This window comes from Tinamus guttatus, unplaced genomic scaffold, assembly GCF_059628265.1.
Source record: "Tinamus guttatus ecotype Peru unplaced genomic scaffold, ASM5962826v1 Tinamus_guttatus_pri_ptg000004l, whole genome shotgun sequence".
Classification (NCBI taxonomy): domain Eukaryota; kingdom Metazoa; phylum Chordata; class Aves; order Tinamiformes; family Tinamidae; genus Tinamus; species Tinamus guttatus.
In genome coordinates, this window is record NW_028288538.1 from 17352145 (window position 1) to 17364916 (window position 12772).

The 12772-nt window shown below is 37.7% G+C and overlaps 1 protein-coding gene across 1 annotated transcript in view; it reads right to left on the reverse strand.

The window, feature by feature from the left end:
- SCAPER (S-phase cyclin A associated protein in the ER) overlaps nucleotides 1-12772 on the reverse strand; it is a 129650-nt gene that overhangs the window by 35704 nt on the left and 81174 nt on the right. The window contains exons 25-26 of the mRNA XM_088520634.1: nucleotides 7978-8101; nucleotides 2053-2282 (exon numbers count right to left, since the gene is read on the reverse strand). Of these exons, the coding sequence (XP_088376760.1) occupies nucleotides 2053-2282; nucleotides 7978-8101 (354 nt within the window). The remainder of the gene's footprint in view (nucleotides 1-2052; nucleotides 2283-7977; nucleotides 8102-12772) is intronic.

Sequence of the window (12772 nt, forward strand, 5' to 3'; positions counted from 1 at the left end):
GATCAGAGGAGTACCTGGAAAGCAGCACCCAAATCCTTGTCCCAGTTGTACTGCTGATCTAATAAAAGATATCTATCTACAAATGCTGCCAGGCTTAACTACGGGAAATTCCTTCCCAAATTAGGCAGTCCACAACTGGATTATGTCCAAAGTGGACAGAATCCTGCAGAAATTAAGTTTCTTTATTGAGACTCTGTTTAGCATTTCCAAGCTAGCTTTTGCGTATTTTGTAAATACTCATACTCTTGGGGGTAGCAAGGAGCCAGAAAAAAAATGTTTTCTAATCTCATTTCATTTTTTTTTAAACCACAGAATTAGAATATCACAAGATGAGCAAAACAATGCATTTTCTTTTACTCTGTTAGAGCTTACTGAGTTATTTTGATTGAAATTTTGCTCAAGAAAAATACATCAAAAGGAAAATTATAATTAAATAGTACCTACTTTATAAGAGTTGAAATCAGATTAATAGAACTGGATAATCTTTATAACATTATATATTGACTTATAATTGACTTATGTGAAAACATGTATGCTATGCAGGATCGCACAGGCAATGTGCATACACAGTTGGCATAGAGAACTAGAGAAAATATGGAAATTATGGAAACCAACTCTAAGATAAGTAAGGAAAACAACTGAAGGAAAGGACACAAAAGAGAAAAAAGGTGCAAAAACAAACTATTAGGTGCCAGCATTAAAAGCACAAGGATTAAAAAGGTCTATTTGAACCAATAAAAGAATTGCAAAGAGTAACTAATTATAAGAAAGATTGTATTATGAAGTATTGCATTAAATATCATGCATACAGAGGTCTGAAAAGAACAAGCATTAGTATATTAAAACAGCATAAATATGAAAAAAACAAGAAATTGAAAACAGAAGTGAGGTAGTAAAAGATGATTTAAAGATTAAAAAAAAATAGAGGATAGTGCAGAAAACTGGTCAAGGAGGGAATCTGGCAGAAGAGGCAGACCTTGTGGAAAAACTGAAGTTACTATTTGCCCCAGTCTTTCCAAAAAAGATAGATAAGACAAATAAATTCCCCAAGGCTCGAAATGATATGAGAAGAATCTAGAGTTTCCTCTTAAGAATTAAAAATGAGAAGATCTACATATGACAAAAATCTAATGCCATAAAATCTGTCCCAAAATAGAAAGAGATGAGACCAGACTCTATGAACTTTTGTGAAAATATAAGTAGTGCTGGGCCTTCAAAATCTGAGGAAAAAAATACAAACTTGGGGGAAGGCATGGGAAGAAAACCAAAAGCAAACCACAAAGTGCATATAATGAAATAAGTGTTCCTGCAAGAACCTCAAATGTAAACAGCAAGGTACAAATGGCAGAAGCAGGGACGGGTGACCCAGAAGGAAAACAGCGAGACTGTCTGAGCATGGACAGGGCCCTGGTGACAATGGACATGAAAAAGGCAGAAGTACCAACTGCCTTCTCCACCTTAGTCTTTACTGCTAAGGCTTGCCATCAGCAACACGAGCAATTATGAATAAATGATAATAACTAGATATGGACTTGCATAACTTTCTACATACGGAAGAGACTAATATTGGGGTTATCTGAATTTATCGAATGATTTACTTAAAAGCCTACTATTAGAGTGATATTTGCTACTAGTGCTCACTAAAAACACATGAGTCAAGAGCAAAGAGAAGAGCAGGTCAGAATAACTTGGACTGGCCGTATATTTGGATGCATAAACAAATTCTGAAAATTAATATAAATAAATATGCATCTATAGAAGGTCACTTAAACTAGCACATTACCTTCTGTAGACACTCGTAATCCACTGACAGATAAATACAGAAAGCACAGCTCATTCTCTAAAGTGAATACTGAAAAATCAAGTTGAAGATTTGAAATCAAAATCTATTCCCTGTATTTCTATCTGAATTGTGAATGTAACATTCTGGTTGTCTTCCGACTGTACACGTATACTACTCTAAGCATTTTTCCTTTTCTATATCATTGTAACTTTCTTCTCCTGTGATAAAGGAAAGTTCAGATATGTTTAAATATGTTTTTTTTCTTTAACCTGATCAGGTCTTGAACTCTGCTGTTGAAAGCTTCGGTTTGTGAGGATTTGCTTTTCGCTTCCTGTATTATCTTCAGTGAATTGTAGTGGTTGTGTCGATCTGGAAAGCTGGAGATCAGACATCCAAAAATCACAGCCGTTATTCTCAGAAGTCCTGTTGTTAGACCCTCAAATACCTGCTTATTTGCACTTCTGCCTGAAGTGGCATTATGGTCATCTGGAACATTAACCTAAGTAAAGCAAAATAGAAGGAAAAAAATTAATTCAGTAAACATAATCAACATTTGTATAGACACAATTAGAAAGCTACATATGAGGAAAGCAAAAAATAATACTGAGGTAACATGTTCTAGCAGTGCTGAATATGAGCATTAAAGTATTTCTGGCATGAAAAAAAGGGTTTACATTCCTGTACGTACTTTTTTTTCCAGTCTACAAGGAACCCAGTTGTGCTTCTCAGCTTCTGCCTAATTTAATTCAGAACACATTTTATTGATTGTGGAGGTAAGCAAGGAGGGTTGCACACAGCTGCTTGAGCCAGTTAAGGAGGGTGACCAGGTGAAGTTCCTGTTACAATCAGGCAGAAACTGCCAGAAGAGTAATGAAATGTGTGTATGGAAGCCACCCAGTTGTACAGACCAGAGTGGCAGTGGAGAGGGACATGTGGCTGTTAGCCAGACGCCCTGTGCTTAACCGTGCTGGACTCTACACACCAGCGGGCTTCAGCCAAGGCAATTTTATAAGACAGCGCGCAACTTTCAACGCTGTAACTAGGGATCAATATTGGCTGCAATTTTATTTTCATTCCAAGTTAAAATCATTTCTACTTGGTAAGTAAGGTCACTGAATATTGTTTCTCCCTGAACAGGTATCAGCAGGGATTTGGTAACACTTGGTGACAAAGAACAACATGCACATTTCTTCATTATTCATTAGCTCCGAGCCTTGTGTTGGTACTTAAAACTCATTGTAATAGTCTGCTGCTGGGGCCGAGCCAAGTGAGCAAGTGAGAAGTCTTTAGATGCTCACTCAGGCTCAATAGGAAAAATAATATTACGTTGCTCCAGTTACTTATGTTGACTAAAATAATTCACACCTAATGGTTCTAATTGCCTAGCGAAATAGATGGATTACGTTTTATAATGTATAAATCAAATTAATGTGGCAACTTTGTGCTAGGAACACCAAGTTGTAAAATTTACTAACAAATGCTACTCATTTCTTTTGCACAAAATGATATATAACCTACTTCTTAAAAGATTTAGTAATATTTTTACTACAGCATTTCATTTGCAATTATAATCAGAAGATATGTATTTTTTTCTTCTAGGTAAATGTATATTTTAGGGCTGTGCTTTAAAATCCTTTGTTACACAAGTTCATGCCTTAATATCAAGCTGCCTTCCTACTTTCTTAAATAAATATATCTTACTGCAATTAAAAATTTATTGCAACACTGATTTTCCTGATTCGATTACTGGGGAAAGCATATATTAATATAAATTGGGAACAATTTTACTTCTTTACATTGTGTAAGTCAAATAGGACATAGAAGCAAATACCTTTTTATGTAAAATGGATATATTTGAACTCCTTGCTATGCTGAATATCTTCCGTTTATGTGAATTCAATGAGTCATGAAAGATCAGCTCTTTTATGGAAGAAATAATTAATTGGAGAGTGTGAAAAACTGTTAAGATTTATGTTCAAAATTAATTGGGATGCTTGTAAAATGATGTATTACTTTGCTTGTTGATTATTATACCAAACAGGGGATAAGAAATCTTAAAATTTAACAGTATAATTAGGAAAGCTTTTTGGGTTCATTTTCTTTGTTGATTGTTAATCATATGAAGAAGAACTGCTGCTTCTTGAACACAGTCTATGAATGAGTAATGTTAAAAAGTTCCATATTTTTATTTCTGAACACAGGTTTAACAGTTTAACTGACCAATCAAAAGGCACAATTACACAAACTGACTTAAGGAATTAGCATCAAGTATTTCCAAAGCACTGAGAAAAAAATGGAGAAAATAAAGCAGTGCCCAAACACTTGGCTCATCCAACACCTAACAGCGTTCTGCTGTTTCTGATGCTGTCTGTGCTGGGTCACATCCTGCCTCCTGCTTCCTTTGGCCCAGCTGCTGAACAAAACGGTGCTGAAGAGCCGATTCGCAGCCATGACAGAGGCAGCAGCGAATCCCCCCGGCGTGGGGAGGCCTTGCTGGGCAGGGCTGCCCTAAGCTCTTCAGCTGCGCCCAGCATCTAGGATTTAATCCTGCGAGATGCCGAAATATATGGCTGCAGTCCAGTAAAGCACTTAGGCACACTTTTAATACAGTGGAGAATGCAACTCCTACTGACTCGTGTCACCACAACTACAGCTGTATATCAGTGCAATTTCCTTTTTTTGTGTGTTAACAGGAAAAAAAAATTAGTTTTCAGTTAACAAGCAAAGCTCTGTCAATGAAAACTTATTTATGTTTTCATTTCCTCATAAACAGAGAATCCTTCCCACCCATGACCATTTCAAACATTGAGTTCCTAGATAGGAAGTTCTCTGAAGCTTTCGACAGTGCTCTCTTCTGTTCATTAGGCCAGTTACACTGTATTCTTCATCCCCACACATTGGTGGTTTGTGCTTTCTGCATGCAAAGTGCTGGGTTTGACTCAAAAACAGTCTGCGAAGTGTTCATTTTCTAAAGCATCTATCAGATGTCTGAGCTCCTTTATAATAACTAATCAGCTAAAGAAATGGAAGCTGCTTGTATAGCCCAGGAGGGCAAGACAGTGCAGATAAAGCTTCTACTTTTTTAATTCCCTACTTCAAAGTACTTAGAGCCCATCATTGTTTCTCCTATCCTAGCCTTATTTCAGTATTTAGTCTAGATTAGCACTCTGGCTTCCTTTTTTAAAGTCACCACACTAAAAAGAAGGAAAAGGACATTAACTTTTGGTGGTTTTTTTTTTTTTTTTTACATTGCACCCCTGAGTGACACCTTGGGCACTGGAAATGCCCAGATTCCCAGAGCTCAGAGCCACCTGTAGCACTTTTCCAGCCAGCTGCTGGTCGTCAGGTTTCCACCTAGAACAGCAAGGGTGAGGGTGGGTGTTTTAAGCAGCTCTGAGATCCGCAGAGTGACCTGCAGGGTAGACCTTCTCCACACAGCTGAGTTATTATGGACAAGGAGGACTGTCAGCACCCTGGAGATGACTCTCACATGTTCATATGGACATACAGGCTCTACCGTTTCCCCTTCTCCACAACTTGTAAAATCTTCCAGCTGGGCACTCCCGTAACGCAGTCACAAGGGTTGAGCTCTACGGAGACTGAAAATTAAAGGGGATTTAACCAGCTGGGAAGCACCTAAGTGCCCACGCGTTTACAGTCAGTCATGGTCAGTGCAAACAACTGTGCAGCCACCCTGGCTACTGCAGTGCAGGAGCCTCCGAGAGAGACCACAGCTGGTTGCACAGGGCAGACCGTCACCTTGGAGCAGCACTGCATCCAAATCCAATGGCAACACAGCCCAGGCAATAAACAGGGAGGAAAAACTACTTCAGTAGCTCTAGATATGCAGAACAGCTTAAACCCAATTCAATCAATTGCACCTGAGTAATATTGTACAATGAGCAATATTTCATAGGCCGTTTGTCAATAACCCTGACTCCAGTTAAGCACTGGGCTTTGGAGAAGAAAAATGTAACAAGCAACTCGTTTTTAGATGTTGGATCTCTACTTACGCTACAGCGTTCGTTACACATATTTTATATTCACTAATGATGCTTCATTTAGAATTTTCAGCTATTTTACGTTTAAAGGTGGCCTTAAACGACAACTTATACAGTGCTTCAATTAAAAATTTTAAAAACCTGCCCCAAGAATATCAGTTCTAGAAAGTCAGATTGCAGAAAGAGCCTGGTAAGAATTTACACCACAATGACTGCTTTTTGATTCTGAGGTCAGGCCTACATGTATTTGTATGAATTTATCTATGTACCAGAATAAAAATAATCTGATTCTGGCCTTTAGCAGTTACTCTTAAGTGGAAAGAAAAACAACCTAAAAAAGAATTTACATGCAGAAAATTAACAATACACATGAATGAAAGGAGTGCTTGGCAGCAGCTCTCTCTCAGATAGTGATTTAGAATTGTATGTCATCTGCAATTTGAAAATAAAGTAAAAAAAAAATCCATGTAATTTTGCATATATATATATATATATATATAGACAATGAAAAATGTAACAATAAGAATGTCTCAATTCATAATTCTTAATAAGCGTAGGTTTGTATTAGGCTGTAACAGGTAACAGCAGGTATGCCAGGAAGGAAAGGATTTCAATGAATGAACACAAACTTCCAACACATTCTACAGGATGAGAAAAACATTATGCCTGTGTAGAAATAAATAAATAAAAATCCGGCTGCTAACTCACCTGACATAGTTTTGATGCGAGATTGAAATTTGTTGCATTTTAAGTATGCATAGAAAGGTTTTCTCAAATTTTATTCTTTCTAGTTTTGCAACCAGCAAATGCTAGCATACTTCTACTTATTTGTTAACCTATTGAAGGCCTGCAAATGTATGTTTCCATCTACTAATCTCAGTATCATTCCGGTTTATTTTCCAACAGTAAGGGGGCAACAGACATTACACAAGCAAAGGCAGCATCATGCAGCTCACCAAGCTGGCAGTTAAAGTCTTTAGGTGGGTCTATGAATTGCACCTGTTAATATTTTCATTATCAAGTTCAAAAGAAGCATTTGCCATGTGTCCATTTTTTTTTCCATCTTAAAGAAAAGCTCAAATTTGATCTCACTTATTGTCTTTCCAAGAGAGGAAAAGGTTAGAAATGCAGGAATATATATATATATATATGTAAAATATATATTTTTATAATTATGTGGGTATGTATTTCATGGAAGTATGAAGATATGCTGGTTTAAGGGCCAATTTCACCTGAAGAGAACATGAGAGACTTTAGGCCAAGGAAACAAAAGCTCGCAGTGGACCAAGGACCAGGTTCAGCTTTGCCAGCAGTTTGCTGCAGTTCGGGGTGGTGTTTGCCCACAGCCTGGAGGAGCTCTAAGCGCGGGGCTCTTCTGCGCAGCCCCGCGGACGTCCGGGCGGCCGCTGCCTCCGCAAGGCTCGCGCGGGATTCGGGATTCGCGCGGGCCCACGGGAAGGCGCTTGGCAGCCAAACGCATCTCGTCACTCGTGGGGCGCCGGCGGAGCCGCCCTCTGCGGTACCTTCTCTAAAGTGATCGTCAACAGTCCCCGGCTTGTTGATTCGAACAGAGCCATGTAAATTATTTAAGGGATGTACATAACTTTTCAATTAACAAACTGCTTGGCTCATGGAAATACATACACACAATTTATAACCAGAAAAGCAAGACTAAATATCTCATGATGAGCAGGTCACGATGAATTAAAAATGAGTTTTGAAATAAAATATTTAATGACGTTTCAATTAAATGAAACACTGCAAAATTAAAAGTTCCACAATTAAAGAGGCCTGCTGTTGAATCACTTTAGAATATCAAACTACAGCAAAATACTGAACCAACTTACCTCCCAGATACTGAAATACACCAGAATTGAACACATAGAAAACACGCAGCACAGTCTGTATTTTACATATTACTGCACCGTAAAGTAAAAAAGAAAAATCACAGATTTGCTTAAAGATATACCACTGTCCATTCACTGCTACTCCTTATATGTACGGTCTTGCAGAATTAATTAGTAGAAGGATATCAGTTTGTATGGATGGAGATGTGAAGTTCCCAAATACACATTACAAAAAACATTCCCATTACTTTCAGATGGGCTCTCTCATTTCGCTTGGTGTTCTTACCACAAATGCTCTATTTTTGTGAACTGTGCAAACAATTGTGAAATTTAATATTTTACATACCATAAACTGATGCATCAACAGGTCCATTAGAAAAGTGATCTTGTTACTAAAAAGAACATAGGTGCAGTTTTCTGTGCAGCGACTGCAAGTCAGGCTGTAAGCATTTACCGCATTGCAGAGTGACCTAAAAGAGCAGAAGGAAAGAAAGAAAAGAAAAAGAATGTTACTTATTTCCTTAGTAAACTAAAAGAAAATATATCAGTGAGAAGAATATGAAATAACCATTTTTCAGGAATTTAACTTTATTTTCTTAAACATGGATTCCAAATAAAACTAGAAATTAATGCAAAATGAATTAAATAAGTATTAACTTGAATACAGTGAGGCCATATTAATTAGAAGTCATGTACTGCACTGCTACTGGATTCTTCTATGTTTGAAATTTGGTTTATTATGTTCCTTGGAATATGCAATTTTTAGAAGCCTGAACTATGTGGCATGAGGCACTGAATGCATTTTTCTAAGTGTAAGCATGCACGTGCATGCATTCTCAGCATTTTCTCAGTAAAAGTCTAATATAAATTTATGGGCATACTAGACAGGCAGTACATGACCAAACTTATACAGAATATCAGGTAACTTTATAATTTGGTCATGTAACATTCTTTTCTTGTGGTTTATGGTTGGATCACAAGTCATACGAATATGAAAAATCTTTGCTAGAGCAATATTCGAGAAAGAAAGGAGACCTGCATGAAATAACTCCCATTACAGTGGGACCAGCTTTAGAGAGAAGCAGTGCTGCAGGGAAGAGCAGAGCGAGCCTGGCATTTGGCACTGAGCAAACACAACCGAGCAGGTTGAGTTCCTTTCCAGAAACTCCTACGGACACACACAAAGCACCGATGAACGGGGCACGGTGTTCAAACACCAGCGTAAAACTGCGTTAGCCTCCAGCGCCCTGCACCCATGTCGGGCAGGAAGAGACAGCAGCCTTGCAGCACCCGGAGCGGAGCGCCATGCGCCGCGCAACGGGCACCCACCGCGCCAGCTCTGCCCAACGTGCCCGAGCTCTCGCGCGCAGGGATTTGCTTTTCCCAAGACCCCAGAGAGGCTGGGACTAATCCTAGAGAATTTACTCCCAGAAAGGATAAATCTGACCAGGGATAACACTACTTCAGAATAAACACAAAATTCATTTCTTGGGCTTTGCTTACCACAAAAGCTATCACTGTTGTTATACAAGTATGCACACAGACACAAGACACAAACACATCATAAATATATACAATAATAAATAAAGATGGTTAGCACTCTAGCTGTTTAAGTAAACTGAATTTATTTTTGTAAGCATTAAAAAAATGTAAGTTCATATATGCTCAATAGAAGGAAAGAAAGATAAATTGTTAGCACTGTCATAAGGTCACATGAAAGTGGGACTGGCAGCAATAACCAACAAGTTATCATGGAGAATCCAAAGTAGGTATCTAACATTACAAACTGCAGACATTCCTGAAAATAGAATCGAGTTTGATGCTTATTTTTTTCCTAAACTTTATTTAAAAATATTTAGAGAGAAAGGCAGGCTGCTTTTAGGATTCAGTTGTTAAAACTCTGAGCTTCATTACATTTCTAATTATATTAATGTTACTGTATTGCTAATTAATTTTACTGTACTGCCTAATTAAATCATTTGCAACCTGCAGTTCGCATGACAGGAACATAATATTAAATTATTATTCACAGAGTAATGGCGGCTTCATTTCCCCCTATTTCACCTAATTTTCACTCTACAATGATAAAACCTATGCAAAATTCAGTTAGCATGCTGCTTAGCCATTTGGATTTCTATTAAAAAATGGTTTGCAACAAGGTTCTCTCCTAACTGTAAGTTATTTAAAGAAATTAAGATACTTATTTATTTCACTTTCCTTGCTAATATTGAAAAAAAATAATCAATAGGCACCTACTTTTACTTTTTACAGCAGATTATCCCCCTGTGGGAACATACATATTTATGTGGAGAGATGAAACTACTATGGTAATTTCTACTTTCATTTGAAAAGAAAATCCTTTAGATGACTACTTTTCATTTTATCAGCTATTCTAAAGATGAATTTTATTTCAATATAAAAGATACAGTTTTCCAAAGTGTCATTTGTGAAGCTGGCAGGTTAACTTCCTCTGACAGCATTTCGAAATTTTGCAAAGTGATTTAGTTAACTCATGAGAATGCAGTTCTTGATCTAGGGTATTTTCAAAATTGCCAAGAAAGAGGAACATTTATTTTACATTTGAAAACACAGAAACCTCCCACTTACACGCAGAACAACTTCAATGACAATAATGCATCCTGCTTTTTTATTTCCCAAAAGAATCTTATGTCAGAAAAAGTATCTCATTTTTCAGAGATTCAAATAATGCACCCGAAAAGGGGGCATAGGCAAATGGATGTCAAATTAATTTTTCACAACAAGGGCACTTTTAATTGATATCATACGCCTGCTAACTGTGCTTGGCAATGATTCGAATGTATTTAGACATGTTCTGAACCAAGATTCAGTCCTGCAATTTTTTTTTTTTTTATCTTCCAAATGGGAAGTGTCAGCACACCAGCAGTCCCCAGGTGGTTCGCAGTGTTAAATGGCAGATTAAACACAGCACGACTAATTTCTTTACTTTAATCTTATTAAGAGAACAGCAGCTGTCAACTGTCACCATTTCCATCTAAGGCCTCCCAGACAAGCGCAGAGCACAGCGAATGTCAAGCAAGAACTTTATTTAGCTACCAGAAACTCAGTAGGCTGAAAAATTCAGTACTTTGAGGGTTTTGCCTGTTCAAAGCTCCCTAATTGCTCGTAATTGCAAAACTGCCATCTCGAGCGGTATCCGAACACGGCTGAACACTGAGGCCTGAGGCTCACGTGCAAAGCAGCTGTTTATCGATTACTGATGTTGCTCTAAACTTTGTATCACACCCGCAAATCAGCTTTAAAGCTGTTAGACCGCGTGTACACTCCAACCACATAAGAAGTCTGCCCTGGGATGTACGGCTTTCCTCTGGAGCAAATCCAATTATAAAAACACTCATTACGATACTCCAACTTTGATCCAAAAAAGAAATCTGTCTTGAGGCTAGACAAAAACATGTGTCTGTGCATTGTATTTATTTTGCATGAATGTAAAGAAATAGGATGACAATTCATTTTAATCGGCATCTTTAAGCTAGATCCCAACCGGTTGTATGTATGTGTGGGATCTTCTTTTGTGCTACCACATTTCCACTTTCCTCAATTTAGCAACAAACTGACAAATCATATCCTTTTTCCAAATATTGGGAAAGCAATGGTGTCCTGCCATGGTGGCACACCAGGATACAGAGGAGAATTTTGTTCTATAAAAATAGAGGCACTGGCAATATAGAATATTTACCCCTTTATATAATCAAGTATAAAACCTTTTCACATTAATTTCAACTTCAGGAGAAGGTAAAGGAAAACACTTTGATTATTGATGAAGACACCCACCCCAAAACCTTAATTTTGCTGTGAAATAATAATATAAAACTGAACATTATCAAATTTAGGATGGGTTACTTGTCTGCAAACTACAATATTTACCCAGTTTGAATGCTTTGCAGCATTCTGACAAGGAAAGAAAGCAATTGGTATTGCTATTTGGAAAACTGTCAGAAGTCTGCATTTACCCCCTCCCCACCCAAAATAAATCCAGTTTTAAGCCTTAAAGATCACACACACCTTTACACTTCACTCCTCTCAGTGAAGTGTTAAAAAAAAAAAAAAAAAGTGAAGATTCGAAATTAACATTTAGCCTGTATTTTATATTATTGGAGATTGTCTGCTTAAAAATGGCTTCACCAATAAAGCGTAGCCATAATTGGTAACACTTCACAAAATCCTCTTTAAGACACTTTCAAAAGCAGCCCAGTCTCAATCCAAATCCTGTTCTCTGAATTCAGACCAGGAACAACTAAACAGTTAATTTACCCTTGGTGTTTCCAGGTGTGACCGGATCCGATAGACCTCTCCTGGTCCCTGGCTTGCCAGTTGCTTCATTGCAAGGTACGGCCCTCGATCAAGAAGTTGAGCACAGTGCAAGAGCTCCTTCCAGATCACTCTCTCTAGACTATCCTTACGTCCTTGCACTAACTGTTAGTTCTGAATTAATGTTCCTCTAGAGGAAATAACCTCACAAGGAGGTAGGAAAGTGTGTTTGCATGTCAGGTAACAAACTTGGGGAGCGATCCTACAGATGTGCACGAACAATGATGGTGCAGGTCAAGAAAGGTGCGCTCACAAAGTGGCTAAAAACGACAAAGGGCAGCTTATGAAAGCAATTCTCATCCTATAATCTAATTTTTACTGAAAAACCACCAATTTGCATCAATCCCATCGATAATATTATGCAGGCACTATTTTCTACTTATCACACAGATATATCTAGTTCTAGAAGTTTTATCATGATGATAATTGCTTTAAATGAATGATGCAAAAAGTTCTATGAATAGAAAAGATAATAAAAACATCTTTAATATCCATCGTGTCTTAACTGGTAAGAAAAGTTCTCCGTTGTTCATTACAACTACTGCTAATCTGTATTCAAAAGTGCTATTTACACAAGGAACTCAAAGGATTTACAAATGTTAATTAGCTAAACTCAACCCTTCTATTAGCAGATTTGTCACAATTTCAAGGCCAGTAACATATCATGGCACAAAGAGGGAAAACGAGTTGCCCTTATGCAAGGCACAGGGATTGTGTTCAGGTGCTGCTTTTAGCCATGAAATTGTTCTGCTACGCAGTTCCCATTTGGTTCTCAGTAGAGGCTTAGGAAA